Source organism: Mizuhopecten yessoensis, unplaced genomic scaffold (assembly GCF_002113885.1).
Source record: "Mizuhopecten yessoensis strain PY_sf001 unplaced genomic scaffold, ASM211388v2 scaffold2711.2, whole genome shotgun sequence".
NCBI classification, from domain to species: Eukaryota; Metazoa; Mollusca; class Bivalvia; order Pectinida; family Pectinidae; genus Mizuhopecten; species Mizuhopecten yessoensis.
In genome coordinates this window covers 2,328,063-2,350,418 of record NW_018485984.1, presented here as the reverse complement: position 1 = coordinate 2,350,418, position 22,356 = coordinate 2,328,063, and the positions used below count along the sequence as shown (strand labels likewise).

The following is a 22,356-nucleotide window of genomic DNA, read 5'->3' as shown; positions in this document are numbered from 1 at the left end:
AAAAAGATTTCAACAGACTTAAAGCTTATTATGCCTATGCGGTGAGGTGGGAAGTACTGGAATGTATCTCTTTCACTTGACCTCAGTGTGGCCAGGACATCCCAAGGCCTAAACCTCCAGCTAGCAGGATATTGGATGTGAAGTCACGCAGAACGATGCAGTTATCGATGTGTAGAAGAAGAAAGGGATAGATGTTCGTTTTTTAATTAACACCTTTCCCCTTTCGAACATCTCCACAGATCAGTGCTAGCTGGTTGAGTGTGATGTACAATAAAGCTATATGGAATTGATTTTCATCTCAAAATGTATCGTACCTGAGCAGATCATCGAACACGGGACAGAAAGCACCCAAATATATTTCTCATTTCATCAATTGGTTTTATTAACCATCTATTTCTAGCCACAATATTGTGGTCATTAATATATCACAGTCTACCCCTACGTAATTTTCCATATTTAAGCCAGTATTAATCATGTGTGTGTGCCTAAACCCCACACAGGATTTGAAATCTAAGGTAGGTAGGTAGGTAGGCAGGGAAAATATTTTATTCTATTTCAAATGTCACTTTTTATTTTACTGATTTAAGAAATAAATACATTAATTTGCTTCTATTTTTATTTGTTACGTGCATCAATAGTGATAAAGTACACAGCCAGATAAAGCAGAGATACTTAATAACATGGTTACGACTGATGAAATTTCTGAACTTAGAAATTTAAAAAAAAATCAGCAGGGGCTTTTTTTCTAGGTCTGTTGGATTGAAGCAAACAATTAATAATCTATTCTATATTTAGGCCTAATGATGACACAATATTGTTTCTCCTTTCAAAATTGTTTAACCACACTAATACATAAACTTCTTTCTACCCATATTTTACATTACATTTTCACTTTCCATATTTTACATTACAATCTCGAGTCGGACATGAAATTCACACCATTGCCATCATCAGATGTGAATAGATTCTTTTTACCAGGAGTGAACACACTTAATAGACTTATTTCAATCTACCTTTTGAACACTACAGCTAAACTATTTCTGAAAGCTTTATTATCATCTTGTACCTAGCCTTCTATAGGCCCCCCCAATTCTTACATGATTGACAGCAAGACTGGCAATGTGAGTAAATAGGAAATGTAATAGGAATAATCTGGCATCAAATTAAAGGATATGTTTATATATATAGCCTACTTCACATCTGTATTGGAGTTCTCACTGCCAAACAGGTCAACAAGTACCCAACTATTGTAATACTAACTCACAAAATTGTTAGCTTGCCCGAAAGTTTATTTCTTTCCGTATATATAGTTATATCTTTCCATAACAATAATATTGTTATAATTACAGGTGCTTCTTTCAAACTCTTTTTTTTTCTACAAGAATGTGAACCTATAAAAGTCGTAATTTTGATTACTTAAATATGCACTGTATCCCACATCATAAGGGGCAAGCTGTAAGCTGCCCTATAGTGGTAAAACATCAAAATGGAAGATTAATGAAGCCATCTGGCAAGAAAAATCCTCCCCCAAACCCAATACAGGGAAGAACACTCACAATATCAAGGTCAAAATCTATACCAAGATGATTCACCTGAACATGTCTTCAATGCATGCATGACCTAGCACAACCTAGCAAACATCAATGCTGGACCTAGCTAGCCTGCATCACATTATAAAGAGGGACGTCCAACCTAGCTAATATGCATGACTTAACAAACGAGGACACCTGACCTTGCTAACCTGTTTAACTTAACAAACCAGGACACTCGACCTTGCTAACTTGTATGACTTAACAAACAGGGACACCTGACCTAGCTAACCTGCATGACTTCGCAAACATGGACACCTGACCTTGCTAACCTGTATAACTTAACAAACCAGGACACTCGACCTTGCTAACCTGTATGACTTAACAAACAGGGACACCTGACCTAGCTAACCTGCATGACTTCGCAAACATGGACACCTAACCTTGCTAACCTGTATAACTTAACAAACCATGACACCTGACCTTGCTAACCTGTATGACTAACAAACGGGGACACCTGACCTAGCTAACATGCATGACTTAACAAACGGGGATACCTGACCTAGCTAACATGCATGACTTCACAAACAGGGACACCTGTCCTAGCTAACCTGCATGACATAACAGTGACGCCTGCACATTCTAGCAAACAAGGTCTGTCCTACCTAAAATGGACACCTGACCTAACTTGAATTTTTGACATTTTTGCACTTATTCAACCACTAGTTTTCTAAAATTGTAAAGTCTCTGCCAAGCTTACAAGACATCGATTCAATCTTTGAATTTGCAAGCAACTTGTTTGAGCTGTCAATACAAGTACAGGATCACATTGGAAAAATGAAATAATAATAAGATTGTATGCGACTTTAAGATCCTCGTTAACCAGTGATGGACATATCTGCAAAGCAGTTAAATGTACATGCACCTTTACTTCAAAAATACACGAAGATCCTCCATTATATGTACTTATACTAAAACTCTTACTAGCGTTATAAGCCTTCATATACCCAGACTGATTTTCTTCAGTCTTACAAGCATCTCAAAGACAAAGCTCCTTAGTGATAGCTGCAGGATATCAACAAAATGGAAAATAAGTGCAATATTTTCTGATGGTATAAATATTTTATTAAGACGGTATACTTAAACCACCAGGAATTTCCCTGCTTATTCCCTATTCTCCATCCATCATTTAGTCCTTGTCGAATCCCACATCATCCTGTATAAATATTTCATCCACCAGATTTAGCCAAGTGTCTTTAGTGTTGTTGGAAGTCACTTTTAACGCCCTGATATCCAATAACAAAAGCATAGATCACATGGACTATCTGTCTGTGTACAAGACTTCCATCTGATGTTTAAGAGCTGCAAAGATATATATTTTCTTATATGAGTATTGTAATATCCTCTGATTTAACGCACACATTTAACATCTCTAAGCCTTATCTTCTTTTCTTGAAAGATACCAATCTCATATGAACAAAACAAAAATCTCTGATGGCAGGAAACAAAAGTCCACATAACCACAAAACGTTTCACAATCCTGATTCCCTTGATGACAGACAAGTTCCCATGAGATCCTGATCTGACAAGTGTGTACACAACACACATTGGGAGTTTACAAGAGTTCACAAGACTTGGACAAAAGCAACCAAGCACAGCTGTGAGTACCAAATAGTCGATAAAAAGACCAAACAACCCACAAACTGAATCATGCCACATTTACTTATCTTTGAAATAACAGCAGCGTATCTAATAGATTTTCTTTAAATAAACGAGTCCCTTAAAACTTTAAAACAGGTTTGTGTTCCTGACCATACAGCATCTCAGTTCCTTAATCACTCTAAACGATAAGTATCTGCCTGTATGTATATCATCATACATCATCAGTAAGACGGAAAATAAATACCACAGCATCAGTACCCAAGGACAAATCCAAATTCAATATGAAAAGACCAAAATAGTACCCATGGAGATATGGAAACAAAAAGGAAGACAATAAACCTCCTCAAAAAACAGAGGCAGAGCCAGGTGTTTCGTGTAAGACACGTCATGATGTCACCCGTCAAATTCAGGACGTACATATATCAACAATGATTTCAGATGGAGTGAAATCTTTAAAACACAATAATCTAATAGACGGATAGCAAGTGATGACAACTGTTTACATAGCAGAAAGATATTGGCTTAATGATAAACTCACTGATCAACGAGACAGGAAAATTGAGGCAAAACCTGTTCTGTTTCACAGCTTTACCATGTACAATCACTTTCCATTATGAACATTTCAATATTTCATATATTTGCAAGAATACCATGCACTTTATCAAAGAAATAGGACCGTTTTCACATTTTAAGTAAAAAGGCTGCCATTCACACAAAATCTATGGCACTGATTTAAATTAAATATTACACGGCACTCTTACGTTTTCCTGTGCCAATGTGTCAGTGTAACTTTTCACCATCAAGCAACATGGGTTAAATTCAAGTGACATCTCCAGTGTGGGTCTGATGGAGTTGTATTACCTACACAAGATGTAACACAGTTTTTATTGCATCAAAGATACAGAAAAAGTATATATATATATGTGTGTGTATAAACGGAGCAAACACTTACTCCTCTGACCTTCAAGCAAATCACATTTCTACAAACCGCTCACATGCATTTATACACAATGTTTATGAGCATATCAGGATTATCTCCGCACAACCTCGTTGTGTATACCTGCCAGAAAAAAGCTGGAATCGTGATACTAACCAGCTGATCCTATAGAGAATTCAACAGATGTATCATTGAACCATTACAACAAGCATGGTTAGCAAAACGACAGACGCAATGTTGCGTTATTACTTAATCTCCAATGCAACATGCTTATGTCATAAAACATTGATATTAAGAAATATTTTCTGATAATGTTTGATAGAAATTTGAAAAACTGATACAGAAAGACACGCTGGCATTTCTTCAAAAGCCTAGGGATAGATCAGTTACGTGAAAATCTGAAAAGTTACAGAAGCCCTCCAAATTTGTTTGCAATTATGCAGTGCGCTTAAACGTCAAACAAACGTGGGTGGAGGACGTAGACCTACTGGTGAGAAATACTACTTATGTTTGCTGTCAGTGTACCAACACACAGCCACGATTTCTTCACACAAGTATTTCTTTCATCTTTACACGACTCCATGTGCTATAATTCTCATGAGCAGTAAAGTTCATAGACATCTTCAACATTTGCTATTTAGAGTTTTTGTCCAAAATACAAATGATTTCTTTACCAGTTTCAAGGCGGCAAAGTTGTTCTTTTCAATTTTGATAAACATACACTTTAACAAGCTGAGCCTTTAATCTTTTATACGCAATAAAAATGTTAAGTTGTGATTTTTCTTTTCTAGTTGCAAAAAAGGAACACATTAATTTGATATCAACTTTGATTACACTTTGCCCTAAGTAATTACAAAACATCCAACATACTGAACTGTGCAAATTGTTTCCATCTGTTTTTCATATTACAACATGGAAAACCTTTTAGTGATCTTGTTTTAGAATCCAAAACTAAAAATTAATTTTTGATAAAGAAAAACAAATGTGATATTGATTTAAATTGGACAAATTGAAAAGACATGTAGGAGACTTCGAAAATAATATTGGGGCAATTTCAAAACGATGTACGAGTCCAATCTTAAAACAGATGAAATCGTTACTGACTTCATTAGGAAATATTTTAAGAAAATTACTAAAAAACATGATCTGCGTTATTATATCTACCTCAAAACTTAGAAATGCAGGCAAATAAACAAGACCGCTGATTTTCAAAAGTTATAGGTACGGTTTATCAAGGTCTATATTTACGTAGAATAGATCGTACCTCACCTGTACAGTTTATATATATCTGAATTCAATTTGTTTAAATTTAAATCTAGTGATGTTTAAGGTACATTTAATTATATATGATTGCTGTTTATTACATGTTAATCAGAGCTAAAAAAAAAAATCTATTACACAAATCAAAATGTCCATCTGTTGGAATTCAAAATAGCATTTATCAATTCACGGATTGATTTTTTTTTTCTTCTTCCCAATTATCGCTCTCTTTGCTTTTGATATAAAATCAATTTGCCAAGAATCAGAATGAGACGGGTGAAGCACCTGCAATGAAATCAGTAATGTTATTATAACCTTCACTGTAGAAAAACTTACGCCCAAGTTGTGGGATTTATTATGTAACCATCAAGAGAAAAAACAGAATGGGGATTCCAGGATAGATGTAAGACCTTCAACCTTGTGTGCCCTCGCAGACATTTATGGTAAAGAAATCACCAAAATGTTACTTAATCAACACACTGTGTCCTGGAGTGTTACCAGGGCCTAACTTAATTACAAATCCTGATTCTGGAGCTAAATTCAGGGTACTTACCATGTTATTGACCTTGACTTGTAATGGCTTCAAGTACATGAAACAAAATCTGCAATAATGCTGTTAGGAAAAAGTTAAGTCTAAGGTGGCAAGACTGAAAAACAGGAATAGATTCTTTTCTTGAACAATATTATATATATAGAAGGCCAGGAGAGATTTTGAATGATTTTAGATTTGTATCTATGACACATTTTCCTAAGTATATATGAAGTCACCATACCCGCACTTCAATAAAGCTTCGTCAAATGATTCGCTTATCATCCCACAGCAAGACAAAAACTGTTTCACATGCTGTCATCCTTTCAAAACCTCCCAAGAATTTCAGCGAACCACAGACAGCAAAAACTGTCTGTGTTGTCTGAACCAGGGCTCAATAATTCACCCAAAGATAAAACCTTACAACTGTTTCTTGTGCCTCTAGTTAATTTTTTCCATGATCCCTCATAGAGAAATCTCTCATGGCTGTCACAGGTGGAATTCCCATTGCCTGTCTGCCTTGTCATTTTTGCACCTCACTCTGAGTTCAGCAGGGTCACTAGCTATGCAATCGAGGAGGCCATGTAGAGAAGATCTCAACAAGCAGATGTGCACCTTACTCGGAGCCACCACACTCCATTTCTCTGCCTAATGAAATATTGAATTTGTTTCAACTCTTCCAGGAAAAAACCACACCGGGATGTTGAAACATAACGTAAGTGTCTTACATAACGGCAGCTTCATCTACCAACTTAGCAAGGGGTCGCATAATAATAGCAACTAAGAAAAGCCTGGTTGTATATTTACATAGTACAATCTCCACTAAAGAGAACCCTGTATACTATTCTTATCGCTTCACGAGTAATGATAATAAAAACAAAAAACAAAAAAAATACCATTATTTTACTTCTTACCAAAGAAATTGGCCGATATTGCCTACATTTTTGTCCTTCGACTTCAATAGAGGCAGTTAACTATTACTGCAAGAAATCTGTTTCTCATAAAATACGAGGTAAACTCCAATTATTAACGTTGGTACTTTTTCCTCTCCTTCCTTTCCCTTCAATGTCTCCTCCTAAGATATTAAGGATACTTGCTCCAGTATAGACACATTTCAATTAAGGAACATCTTGCTTTAATAGATGTATTTTGAAAAGACCTGATAAATTGTGAATGAAAAGGAGCAGATATCATTTCCACTAAGGACTATGTTCTCGTTAACTACACTCGTTATCAAATATATATCATATTTTCTAAAGATTTTCAAGTGCCAGAAAATTATTCACTTCTTGTGAAATTGATGGCTACATTGGTTACCAGAATATGGTTGAAGGTTATCAACAACAAAGATCAGGGCCCTATACAGTTCAACGTCTGCTCAGCTCACAACAGATTAATAAAAAAAAACTTCCACCATATATGCTTTCAAACTTCTTAATATTCAAAATTATACTACATGTATAGAATTTAAAATTATCTTTTTAAGACAAAAATCGAAAAAATAATACAAAAAAAATCAAGATTTCCTTTTAAAAATTGCATTTTCAAAACTTACATGAATGACATGTTAAGCTGAACACACTTTGAAGAACTAGGGTCCAGCAGCTGAGCTAGAGCTTTAGGAAGGAATCAAACATGGCTTACTTATGACAGGAAGTGACTTTCTGTATGCATATATATATCTTTAATGATTGAATCTCATTTAAATCACACATGAATCATTGGCAGAAAGCTGCCCTAAATTTCAGTGCAGAAAATGTTTTGATATAATTTTATTTCTTTCAAATGAACAAGCATTATGGCTATGCTAAGCACAAATGTTATTTTAATGAACATAGACTTTTAAAAGTACACAAAACACAACATTCTATACTGAAAGACTTTACTTTAACCTTATGCAGGTTTGCACTGAAAGTAGATTGCAATTCAAAGCATGTAGTACACTTGAAATCATGTCTTTTTATATTAAAATTTGAATCTTGATGTAATTGTCTTCATATAGAATTGTGAATCATGAAATCTGCCTTTTATAGAAATACAAATAATGACTTCTATTTCTATGAAGACATGAAATCTTGATTTGTATTTCTATAGGCATTTAAGTGTATCGTGAAAAGAAATCTTCCTACAATGAACACAAATAAAGCTGAAGACAAGTTAACTGATCTCACCACGGATCCAACGAAAAACTGATTTTGAACCCCGAACCGTAGAACTTTTATTTCCATAATACAGAATGGTCCAGGGGATGCTTCAACCTAAAAGCCATATTTATCTCCTTCCTGAATTTACATTTCTCAGGACATGAAACCGTTTATAAAGATATCAAACGAAGGAATGAAACATATGCTGTATAAAAAGCACAAATCTGGCAGTGTAAAGCAGATGGCTAGCACTACCTACAAATGAAAATTACTACCTACAGAGAAAAAAAACTTCAAGCCGAAATTGCCAGCTGGTAAGTTTTGGATCTTGTACATAAACAATCATTTTAAAATAATAATATGTAGCTCGTCAACAAAGCTTGTGTTGCAGCCAGCCGTCCAGATACAAGACGAGCACCGAAATGGCGTAAACACTTCCTGGCGACGGAAAACCAACATGGCTGCTTTCAAAGCCAGACATCCTCCTCCGGGATTGCATCACTCAAATGGCAGAACATGACGTGTGTCACCCAGCGCCTCTACATACCTTCAGACAGCTAGGTCCGAACCATTCAATATACTTCCATAGTCTGGGATTCAGTGTAAGTGTAGGCATGATTAGTTTAATTTAGCATAGTTTTATTCCAAAGACACTGGTTTACAAAATGTAATCACATGTAGATAAAGTGCTAATGTAAAACATAAATTTAGCAGATTTTATAGGAGACAAAAATCTCCATAAAAAAATGTTTATGAAGGGGAAAAAAGTCATCAATCCAGCCCGAAATTTAATGAATTCAAATTAGTAATGCTGAACATGTGCCCATAGATTAACAGTGTATTAAACACCTATATCAACCTTGAATATTGTGCCCTGTCATTGCACACTTGGTTTTTATGTTTGGTTTGTTTGTATGTTACGTACGCGTCCTATTAACAGCTCTGGTCATTTAAGGACCTTCAAAGTTTTAATGATGGGGGGAGGGGGAGCTGGAGTACCAGGTGACTGTCCATCGTAGGCCTCCAACAAAACTACCCAACGTAGGCCTCCAACACAGGCTTTGAACAAAACTGTCCAACGTAGGCCTCAAACACAGGCCTCCAACAAACCTGTCTAACGTAGGCCTCAAACACAGGCCTCCAACAAACCTGTCTAACGTAGGCCTCAAATACAGGCCTCCAACAAACCTGTCTAACGTAGGCCTCAAACACAGGCCTCCAACAAACCTGTCTAACGTAGGCCTCAAACACAGGCCTCCAACAAACCTGTCTAACGTAGGCCAACAAAACTTTCCATTGTAGGCCTCCAACAAAACTGCCCAACGAAGGCCTCTAACATAGGCTTCCAACACACCCGACCCAGTGGTGGAGGGCTAGAGATCATAGACCATCAGATGCCTTAACCACTTGACCACGATTGCATACACTTATATTGCATGTAGCTATGGAAACTCAAGACTGAACAATCTGAGATTTGGACCAATCAAGGACTCCAACCAATCTGGGGAACTTGTTTTCTGGATCCCTTTATTCATGTACTGAATTTCTTTATGCCAGATAGATTTTGAAGTGTCAAGATTTAACTGACCACCAGCATGACATGGTCGTTGAGACCTTAACTAACCAGGGGCCATGGATCGTACCTTCGACTCAACCTGTGATTTATAGACATCATGTTTTAGTATCTCCACTCATCACCTGTAGTAAAACAATCGTAAAGTTTCTACCAATCCTCCTCGGACATCACATCTCCCGTCAACACTGACTGGTTTATGTATGGGGTTGAACTTTGAACTATGGACAGACTCTTTAACATTCTTGGATCCAGACCAATCAGGGACTGAAAATACAGGCCATTCTGTAAGTCTTCCTCCCTAAAGGAGAACATGGTCAAAAATGTAGCCTGATGTAGCTGGATGGACCTTCACAGTCATGTCCTTTTGCATGGATATTTACAAACTGCCCAATCATATATTCTTTATAACACCAATCACCATTGCTCTAGAATTATTTCTTTTTTAATCCTGACATTTTAAAGAGAAGTTTCATAGATTTATACATTATATCTCAGATTTGCTCCAGAATAGTTCAAAAACTATATACTGAACTGATGAATGACATTTTTTTTACATTATAACTCGTAACCATAAACAACCATCACATATACTAAACTGGTCACCGATAGATTCTTACTAGCTCAGAATAGTTCCTGAATCATTTCACAGCCATATATATACACCAAACTGATCACTGATAAATTTAGGGCTGAATATTGCTCCTTATTATTACACAATCATATCCACCTGACTAATTATCACCTGCATGATCCGACATCATCAACCAACCTAAATTGACATCCTAATTGATCACATTAACCACACTGACCCTTGATAGACTGACCATCCTGCTTCCAATCAAATGCCAGTCCATTATCACCTGTAATGATAGCAGATAACTCAATAATGCTGTGGTCGGACTTCTTCCATCCATCCCCATTATAAGATTATGAGTTCTGCCACCATCACCAGTGGGCCTTGTGTGTCGGCTTGTCAGGTTGAGAGCTAGAACTGGTCAATGGGGAATTGACATCTTCTCCACTTCATCTGACCAGTACATATCTCGGACAACTCAGAGTATCATCAGGCATCTGGCTACAACCAAATAGCCAATGCTAGCAATGGTCTGGGATACTTTGTATCTGGCCCATTCACCTCACGACTAGAGAGTCTAAAGTACTGTATCTCCATTCCAACTTACAACATTACATTTTGATCAGAAGGTACTCTGGTCTCAAGGTAATACCAAATTATCCAAATACACTGGGGCCCTTATAATACAGACCCTCGATCCTGCTACACTTGGCCCTATATACAAGCCATCTAGCTACACTAGAGCCCTTTAAAAGCCCCTCCTTCTACACTGAACCCTACACAGGCCCTCCTGCTACACCGAGCCATATACAAGCTCCTTTTGCTACACTGTGCCCTATAAAAGCCACTCCTTTTACACTGGGCCCTGTGCAGCCCTTCCTGCTGCACAAACCCTCCTGCTAAACTGTACAGCCCCTTCTGCAACACTGTACCCTATATATATATATACTAGCCCCTTTTGCAGTATCGCTCCCCCCCCCCCCCCCCCCCCCCTTCTTCCTGAAAGATAACCTTGGTGGATGATTGTATATCAGCTGGTCCTGACAACTCAAGGCAGTAGCATCATAACCTGTACCATTAAGAGCCTATTTAGCCTACAATCTGGCTAGCTTAATACTAGTACCACAAACAACTTATCCTCCTACCTAATTTTACACTTTTTTGAAATGTTAGAATTATAGCACACGTTATGGGTTTTTGGACTCTAAAATAGAAATCTTCTTTAAGATGTTGCTTACATTGAACATTTGCTAAGAACTTTATGTTTAGTTTCTTCTTATAAGCTAATCAGGCTTTGAATTATAAAAGTTAGGACTACATCACATGAGGCCAGCCTCCACAACATTCCAATAGCCATACCACATCAGACTTCCCCTTCCTTCAATAAAGAAGTGCCATAGATCTTTAATCAGGACACTGCAGCCTCCTGACACACTCACGCACCATAGCACAGTGCAGGCCTCCCAGTACAAGCTCAGACCAGGGCTCAGACACCTCACACAGAGCTCAGCCTCCCAACACATTTATATAGAGCTCAGCCTCCTGACACACTCACGCACCATAGCACAGAGCAGGGCTCCCAGTACACTTGTACAAACAAGCTTAGATAATTAGGGCTCAGCTTAACACCATACTTATACACAAGCTCAGACAAGGGCTTAGGCACCTCACACAGAGCTCAGCGTCCTGACACACTTACATAGTCAGAGCTCAGCCTCCTGACACACTTACATAGTCAGAGCTCAGCCTCCTGGCACACTAACATAGTCAGAGCTCAGCCTCCTGACACCCTTACATAGTCAGAGCTCAGCCTCCTGACACACTTAAATAGTCAGAGCTCAGCCTCCTGACACACTTACATAGTCAGAACTCAGCCTCCTGACACACTTGCAACCTCAGACCAGGGCTTAGCTATCCAATACACTTATATCGACCAGAGCTCTACCAGCAGACACGGAGCTCAGCCTCCAAATACACTTACAAAGTCAGAGCTCAGCCTTGGGATAAATTTACTTATAAAAAAGACCAAGGCTTAGCAATCCAACACACTTACACAGCCAGAGCCAAGTCTATTGACACACTTACTATCAAAGATCATTGTCAACCCTCTTATACAGTTGTACTTTACACACATGCAATTATTGAACCAGTGCATGCAGATTATGTGGTATGAATAACAATTATTTTGAAATATTCTTTTTTCTTTCCTTATCAGACCCTAAATAATGGAGATTTCAGTTGTTCATGTTAAGTAAATATTCTAGAATGAAATGGAAGATAAACAGAACCTGGACTAATCTTCAGACTTTCCATCAGACATTTCAAGTTTGATTTTCTCATCCTTTTCAGACTGAACTTTACAGCTTTCTGTTTTTTCTTCGAAATATTAAAACCTACTAGAGACTTTAAATTCCCAACAGCACAATTTTAAATAAAGATTAAGAAAATGCAGTGTATTGGGTTTGAGAAGTCAATAACTGATGCAGGAATACACCAGATAGAAGCTCATAGCAATGTTACGTAATCCCGAGAATAAACCATTTATTTAAAACAGGTTTTGAAATGTAATTGCAACTACTTTCTTCTTAGCTTTTGGATACTTAACAATCTGGTTCAATATTGTACAAAGCTATCACAAGTTATCTTGATCAAATATAGTCAATTTGCTCATATGAGCACCTCTTTTACTAGACTACCTGTGTTAAAGAGACCCCTTTTAATGTTTCCCATTGTAGTAATTTTACTGTAAACAGAAGATGTATCAACTCTTTCATCAATGAAGACAAATTTGAACTGTTCCCATTCAAATGCTGGTATAGTTCATTATGAAATTTCAGGGGTGAATGAGATAAAAGACCACTTGTGTAAAGAGGCCACTTTCATCAAGAGACCATCTGATTTAAAAGACCATCTCCATTATGAGACCACATGTGTTAGGAAATTACTTTCATTTAGAGACTACCTGTGTTAAAAGATCACTTTTATTTAGAGATAACTTTCATAAGAGACCATCTGGGTTAAGAGACCATTTCCATGAAGAGACCACCTGTGTTAAGAGACCACCTGTGTTAAGAGACCACCTGTGTTAAGAGACCATCTGTGTTAAGAGACCATTTTCATTAAGAGACCATCTGTGTTAAGAGCCACATGTGTTAAGAGACCACCTGTGTTAAGAGACCATTTTCATTAAGAGACCACCTGTGTATAGAGACCATTTTATTATCATCAATTGCATCTATATCACTATGGACCGAACCTGTTTTAAGAGACCACTTTTGGGACTCCAAGGGTGGTTCCTTAAAACAGGTTTGACTGTAAATTTCAATAATAGTCTTACTCTACCTATACAAATTTGTTTCACTACCTTTAGATGGCAATATTTTGGTACTGAAATACACAACAGGTACTGCGTTTTGTCTATCCAATCATGTGCTTAAGGTTTTTTTATTCTGTAATTTTCGTAGTAATCTGTCTAGCACTTGAATTCACCTAGCCTGCTCCAAGATTAAACGAACAATTTCCTTCTTATTTTTTTTATTACTGAGCTCATAAAATCAATTCTGTACTAAGATTGAAGAGTCATACAAATTAACACAAAATGTTATAGAATAACCTTCAAGGAATATTGGGAAGAAGGTTGGGCAGTAATTGAAGAAAGATTTCATCAAAATACTTTTGTTTTAAGTACACAGTTTAATTACACAGTTCAAATCTTCCAATGGCTTCCGACCATGACTTAGAATAAAAGTATTTATATTTCCAGGATTTTGTTTCTAATTACAGTTTTGTACCAAAAGCAATGCAAGACTTTCTCTTTGATGCAAGTAATTCCAAGACCTTCTCATAAGTTCTTAAAGTTCTTTTGTCATCTTCCTAGACAGGACTGCAATTTCAAAATTTTCAATTACATAATTTGTCATTGTAGCTGGTGATTATTTCCGTCATGCAAGTTTTCAATTTCATCACAACCCAAACTTTTAATGAATATGACTTATCTAATTTCCCACCTGGTGATTTAAAAGTTGCAATTCCACCTGATCGACCCCAAATTCCAAAATGGACTCTTCCCACCTTTGAAGTACACCATATAATTCTACTATCAGGGAAGATAGGTGCTAATTGATTTGTTAAACCCCAGAACAATATTGTTTACTAACACTGCCAGTGTAATAACGTGATGTCTCTAACTGAAAAATCTTAACTTTTTTTCCCCCAGCCTAATATCTGTGATTCACAGCAAAAATGTCAGATTTTCTTGTACCATTTATCAAAATTAATTATTTTCATTTTTTTTTGTTCATGTTGTCTTTATTCAATGCCTCTTCATTAGTGAAAAAACATGTCTTATTCGCCATTCAAGACTACAATAGTATACATGTATGCCTATAATTTGTGATTTCTGCAAAAAAAAAAAAAAATACTGTCAATCATAAAGTTGAGAAAGTAAAGTCACATTTTGAGAGGGATTTTCATAACAAATATACCAATGTTCGACTTTAAAAACCATCTGATCATTCATTTTGGGTCAAAATTTTAGAAATATCATCAGGGAATTCAGTTCTTTTAGACTTTCAGCTCTCTGAACAATAGGGTCTGTTTCGAAATGTTAAATATTAGGAAGATGATTGTATCACTACATGCGATATGACACGAAGAAATATGTAATATAAGAGAATCGTCAGGTTGGATGATATTTAGAGGAAGGTCATACACGACAGAAGCCGCTGCATGGAATATGCATGAAATATTAAATGTCCCATTGGTTTAAGTATTTATCCATGACTTCTGACAGGGGAGAAAGATATTTCATTTTATTCATCAGGAAACATAGCAAATATGTCATATTCTTTTCCATTTATTTATTTTTAGTGAGATCTCTCCCCCATAAAGCTAGCATTTTTCCACACAAGTCCCTGGGTTGGGTATAGCAGAAGATTCAAGTCCTTAGATGCATTGTTATGTATTGTCTTCAAAGGTGGAAAATACGGCCAGACATCTAAACATCTGTTATAAAAACCAATGTATAAGTCATTCACAGACACTGAACCTTCTCCAGACCGATTCATTTGGGGGGAGGCCCTATACTTGGCACGTTTACTGTATGTTAGACTCCCAAACTGTACACTATGACAACATCTTTAGATTTTTCAAACACAGTTTCGAAAATTAAAGCAAATTATCTGATCAATACAGAATATTACTGTGTACAAAGATCGTCTGTGTACCCCTTAAATAACCTCTTCATAAGAAATAGCCCAAAACTGTTGATTTCGGGACACAACTGATTCCACAGCCAGAAGTAGGTTCTCAATAGACCCGACAACATAAACACAAACTGATGTACCCAACCAGAGTTAAGTGTCTGGCAGGTTTCCTTTTCACGAATGAAGTCTTCCTGGTCCCTGGTGATTTTTTTCCTATTTCACATGGCACTAGGTTTTTATAATGTTTTTCCTATGGTAATAGAGTTTAGCATGGCTCTGATAAATAGGTCAAACAAAATTTTCAGTGTGGTAAAACGTATATAAACATTTACACATCAATATTGAATTAACTTTTTTTCCAAGAATTCAATCTCAAAATTTAAGAAAAAATCTTTGAAAATCTGTAACATTCTAATCTGATTTGGCTGGCCAAGAGGTATTTCAATCTATCTCTGAGTAAAACCCATTTGGGGCCAGACGTTTGACTGTGCAAATAGTGATGAATCTGTATCAGAACTCGTCCGCGCCTGCGGGGAGATCGGGACGCGTTGTTTATTAAATAAGGAGACAAATGTGTTGTAGGGACAGCGTCTAGGGAGGGTTTCTGGGGAAGGAGGGGTTCTTCGTGTGATTATCGTCTCTACAGAAATGATGCCGCTCCCTGATTCCGATCTCACGACATAACTAATTCATTAGCGCTGGTAATATAGTATGCGCAAGCCACTGTGCAACACCATTTGTAGACGGCTGTACACAGTGGAATCGGGAGGCATTTTAAATCGTGCTATATATTCCATTTTAAATCGTGCCATATATTCTGGTGAGTGCATAACATTTGAAGATTATACGACGAATACCTCTTCGTAACAATACCGAAAGTAGCCACAATCTGGTATGTAAACTTGTCCAAACTTTCATAGTTTACAAGTATGTCCATAACATTTCCTACCACCAACAAAACCAGACTTGTCCTAAATGACCCTGCATAGCTGTAAGTAGGGTGTCAAGCACACACACAAAAAAACCCATAAAATTACAGATATGTAAATGCTATCTTACCTATTCAAAGAGTTATCTCCCTTAAAACTATCCATCTAGTGTACCTTCCGAAGGGGTCACCAGTTAATCACTTTGCTTAGATTGAATGAGTTCAATTTGCACTAACATGAACAACATCAATTTGCACTAACATGAACAACGTCAATTTGCACTATTAGTAACATTATTTTGTCAAATAAAACTCATTTTCAGTAAATTTTAAGCTTTTTTGTTATACATTGCTACACAATACATGGTTCTTCCCCAGTTTAAAAAATATGAAAGGTTGGCAAGTTACAAGTTTCTCATCATGCAACGCTCTTAGAAAGTTGATGTAGACATCACAGTAAAGTGTCATATATCCTTAATTAAAACAAGCATCCTTCTTTCCACAAATGTGAAAGTGAAATGGCCTAGTACAAGCACATGATGTTCCATCACTTCAAAAGTCCTGGTGATATGATCTCAATATTCCTATCCTCCTCCCATGGTTAGAGAGTTCCACTTCCTGTCAACATAGGGTCATGGTTCAACAACTATATTTGAACCAATCAGGACTAGACCTTTAAAACAGCTTTCACCTATGATATTGAACCTGTCAATAGTTACACAGCAGTTGGCCCGGCTAGACAGAATTTACTACGGGTAAGATGAATGCATGGTGATCGACAAAAAAGTAAAACCAGTTAATAATTCTTAAATCATTAAATGACGAGCTTTTGTACATTCCTTATATTTATATGACAACAATAAAAAATATTTTTGCCTTTTTTAAAATTTAGTAATAATTTAAACTTGTAACCCATTCCCCCATAAAGTCACATACTTTGAACCTGACCAAATCAAAGAGTGGGCAAGTCCAGTTTAAATATGTAGGGGTGAACAAGTTAATATTCTAAACTCAAACCTCTCATGAACCACTTTTGCTAACCTTCTCTCTATAGCAACAAAAAAGGCCGTGAGCTTGGTCTATAGTATCTACAACCAATTCCATCCTCTTTGATGGGAAGTCCAGCATTGCTGTGGTGCCCGTCTGCCCTGACAAATCTAAACTGACACTTCCCTGTCCAGGGCTGCTACACCTCCCCTCTGCACATCACACATTTTTCACAGTTCATTGCAAACTGTGGGTTCACTAATGAACAAGTCATCACTGAAACAACATCGGGAATGTCACTAGTACAGTCAGCAACCAAGTCTTTCGACTCTCTCCGTAGTCTTTTGACTCTCTCCGTAGTCTTTCCACTCTCTCCATAGTCTTTCCACTCTCTCTGTAGTCTTTTAACTATCTCCGTAGTCTTTCCACTCTCTCCGTAGTCTTTCCACTCTCTCAGTAGTCTTTCCACTCTCTCCGTTGTATTTCAACTCTCTCTGTAGTCTTTCCACTCTCACCATAATATTTCCACTCTCTCAGTAGTCTTTCCACTCTCTCCGTTGTATTTCCACTCTCTCTGTAGTCTTTCCACTCTCTCCGTAGTCTTTCCACTCTCTCAGTAGTCTTTCCACTCTCTCCGTTGTATTTCAACTCTCTCTGTAGTCTTTCCACTCTCACCATAATATTTCCACTCTCTCAGTAGTCTTTCCACTCTCTCCGTTGTATTTCCACTCTCTCTGTAGTCTTTCCACTCTCTCCGTAGTCTTTCCACTCTCTCAGTAGTCTTTCCACTCTCTCCGTTGTATTTCCACTCTCTCTGTAGTCTTTCCACTCTCTCTGTAGTCTTTTCACTCTCTCTGTAGTCTTTCCACTCTCTCTGTAGTCTTTCCACTCTCTCTGTAGTCTTTCCACTCTCTCTGTAGTATTTCCACTCTCTCTGTAGTCTTTCGACTCTCTCTGTAGTATTTCCACTCTCTCTGTAGTATTTCCACTCTCTCCGTAGTCTTTCCACTCTCTCTGTAGTCTTTCCACTCTCTCCGTATTCTCTCCGTAGTCTTTCCACTCTCTCTGTAGTATTTCCACTCTCTCTGTAGTATTTCCACTCTCTCTGTAGTCTTTCCACTCTCTCTGTAGTATTTCTACTCTCTGTAGTATTTCCACTCTCTCTGTAGTCTTTCCACTCTCTGTAGTCTTTCCACTCTCTCTGTAGTCTTTCCACTCTCTCTGTAGACTTTCCATTCTCTCTGTAGTCTTTCCACTCTCTGTAGTCTTTCCACTCTCTCTGTAGTCTTTCCACTCTTTCTGTAGACTTTCCACTCTCTCTGTAGTCTTTCCACTCTCTCCATAGTCTTTCCACTCTCTCTGTAGTCTTTCCACTCTCTCTGTAGTTTTTCGACTCTCTCTTTGGTATTTCCACTCTCTCCGTAGTCTTTCCACTCTCTCTGTAGTCTTTCCACTCTCTCTGTAGTATTTCCACTCTCCCTGTAGTCTTTCCACTCTCTCCGTATTCTCTCTGTAGTCTTTCCACTCTCTCTGTAGTATTTCCACTCTCTCTGTAGTCTTTCCACTCTCTCTGTACTCTCTCCGTAGTCTTTCCACTCTCTCTGTAGTCTTTCCACTCTCTCTGCAGTCTTTACACTCTCTCCATAGACTTTCCACTCTGTCTGTAGTCTTTACACTCTCTCCGTAGACTTTCCACTCTCTTTGTAGTCTTTACACTCTCTCGGTTGACTTTCCACTCTCTCTGTAGTCTTTCCACTCTCTCCGTAGTCTTTCAACTCTGTCCGGAGTCTTTCCACTCTGCTCTCTCCAACTTGTATGTGTAGCTCAGAAATCCTTTTCTAGTTATAATCATGGAGGTATTTTGTTGATCTGAATATCAACAATTAATTGAATTGAGGATTAATTGAATTAACATGAAATCTACAATACTATCAGGCAACTTAAGAAAATAAAGATAATTTAAAGATAATTTTAATTAGGTAATAAAGGATGATATATTTTTAGAACAAACATATAGCAGTATATATACCTTCTTTCAAAAATGTATACAGACTACCTGCCATACTGATAATCAGAAAGAAAACGAAAGAAAAATAAAAAAAAATTCCCCTCACCACTCCCCCAAAAAAATATAAAAAAATACATAAAATGATTTCATATCACACAGATGGTTTGAGGTGGCCATGCTTCAACCAAACAGCTCAAATCCCTGGCAGAAAATCATAAATTACATAGACTAGTGAAGTTAATGCAAGTCTACATCTGGTGTCCATTAAACACACTAGTCTAATGTGGGTCCCACTTATGTAGTTAGCTGTTCGCTCAGTTATAGAAGTGTCTCAACACATGCAAACCACCATTGAGCAGTGTTTTATAGACATCGCAACTTGTCCAGACCGGAGGAACATCAGGAAATTTGGAAGAAAACATTTATGTTGATTAGACAATTTCGTTTCTGGATTCATTTATTTTTTAAATTTAGTTCTCCTGACTTCAAACTAATTTGTAAGTTAAATTCAATAAAAAAAATAATTTTTGAAAATGTGTTTTGACATTAACTGTGCAATGGTGTTTCCTAAAATGAAACCATACTTTTCCATAGCAATTTACTCAAACCCCTGAAAATGAAATATCCATCATAATTCTGAGAATTTAAAGTTTGTGACGGAACTAAAAGCGTAAAATACCGACAGTTATCACAGTGTACTAATCAAATCTTCTATCTATTTCTACAAAGAAAATATTTTCATAATTATTTTTTTATTTGAAACCAATTAAGTAAGCAAGCCAATTGAATCCAAGTCTGAACTTCAACCAGAGAAAATCTATCAAAAACATTCTATATGCAGTTCTGTATATATAGAGAGATTTCATATCAGATCTTCTCAAATTAGCACCGGCACAGGTCACTGGAATGGGAACAGGAACCTGACCCAGCCGATAGACCCAGATAAACCACAAGCTCCATGTTATGTGGTACTGTGATAAACACCAATAAAAACCTATACAAATTGCCAGCTTCCTTAAAACACACACACACGCACACTCAAAACTAACCCATTACAATGCCAGTTGTGTGATAATCGCCATTCCCCATTTTTTCCTGTCTTTTTTTCAAACCAAAGCACCTTAAATCTAACCTGCATCTCCTTAGTCCAATCCTCATCCTACCTTTCCCCTCATTTCCTCACATTAATATCAATTTTGGGTTTGAAACTGACAATGAGGATTGATAACAAGTCTGCTGATGCTCTTAATCAAGATTTTTACAAAGTCTTTCTAGTTTGTGCCTTCATAAGATCTATGGGGTAACAAAATGTTCTACTTTTTGGAACCTTTATTTTTTTACTTCACCACATATTAGTGCAATATCATCAGACTTTACGTTCACCCTGACACATTAGGACAATGTTATCAGTCATGACCTTCACCTTTCTCCCACAAGTTGGGACAGTGTCATCGGTCTCGACCTTCCTCTCCACAAAACATTGAGACAGTGTCATCAGTCTCGACCATCACCTCTCCACAAAAAATTGAGACAGTGTCATCAGTCTCGACCATCACCTCTCCACAAAAAATTGAGACAGTGTCATCAGACTCGACCATCACCTCTCCACAAAAAATTGAGACAGTGTCATCAGTCTCGACCATCACCTCTCCACAAAAAATTGAGACAGTGTCATCAGACTCGACCATCACCTCTCCACAAAAAATTGAGACAGTGTCATCAGTCTCGACCATCACCTCTCCACAAAAAATTGAGACAGTGTCATCAGACTCGACCATCACCTCTCCACAAAAAATTGAGACAGTGTCATCAGTCTCGACCTTCACCTCTCCACAAAAAATTGAGACAGTGTCATCAGTCTCGACCTTCACCTCTCCACCACACATTGGGACAGTGTCATCAGGTTCGACCTTCACCTCTCCACCACACATTGGGACAGTGTCATCAGTCTCGACCTTCACCTCTCCACCACACATTAGGACAGTGTCATCAGTCTCGACCTTCACCTCTCCACCACACATTAGGACTTTGTCATCAGTCTCAACCTTCACCTCTCCACCACACATTGGGACAGTGTCATCAGTCTCGACCTTCACCTCTCCACCACACATTGGGACAGCGTCATCAGTCTCGACCTTCACCTCTCGACCACACATTAGGAGTGTCATCAGTCTCGACCATCACCTCTCAACCACACATTAGGACAGTGTCATCAGTCTCGACCATCACCTCTCAACCACACATTGGGACAGTATCATCAGTCTCGACCATCACCTCTCCACCACACATTAGGACAGTGTCATCAGTCTCGACCTTCACCTCTCCACCACACATTGGGACAGTGTCATCAGTCTGGACCTTCACCTCTCCACCACACATTAGGACAGTGTCATCAGTCTCGACCTTCACCTCTCCACCACACATTGGGACAGTGTCATCAGTCTCGACCTTCACCTCTCCACCACACATTAGGACAGTGTCATCAGTCTCGACCTTCACCTCTCAACCACACATTAGGACAGTGTCATCAGTCTCGACCTTCACCTCTCCACCACACATTAGGACAGTGTCATCAGTCTCGACCTTCACCTCTCCACCACACATTAGGACAGTGTCATCAGTCTCGACCTTCACCTCTCCACCACACATTAGGACAGTGTCATCAGTCTCGACCTTCACCTCTCCACCACACATTAGGACAGTGTCATCAGTCTCGACCTTCACCTCTCCACCACACATTAGGACAGTGTCATCAGTCTCGACCTTCACCTCTCCACCACACATTAGGACAGTGTCATCAGTCTCGACCTTCACCTCTCCACCACACATTGGGACAGTGTCATCAGTCTCGACCTTCACCTCTCCACCACACATTGGGACAGTGACATCAGTCTCGACCATCACCTCTCCACCACACATTGAGACAGTGTCATCAGTCTTTACCTTCACCTCTCCACCACACATTGGGACAGTGTCATCAGTCTCGACCTTCACCTCTTTACCACAAATTGGAACAGT

The 22,356-nt window shown here is 38.0% G+C and overlaps 2 protein-coding genes across 16 annotated transcripts in view; both read right to left on the bottom strand.

Annotated features, from left to right (window-relative positions):
- The window catches only part of LOC110445068 (poly(rC)-binding protein 3-like), a 253,951-nt gene that overhangs the window by 192,620 nt on the left and 38,975 nt on the right, over window positions 1-22,356 (bottom strand). The window lies entirely within an intron of this gene.
- On the bottom strand, window positions 18,024-20,427 carry LOC110445087 (golgin subfamily A member 6-like protein 22). The gene is made up of 2 exons (XM_021489475.1): window positions 20,388-20,427; window positions 18,024-18,991 (listed from the first exon to the last, which is right to left on the bottom strand). Exons 1-2 carry the CDS (start codon window positions 20,425-20,427, stop codon window positions 18,024-18,026), a joined length of 1,008 nt encoding a protein of 335 aa, XP_021345150.1.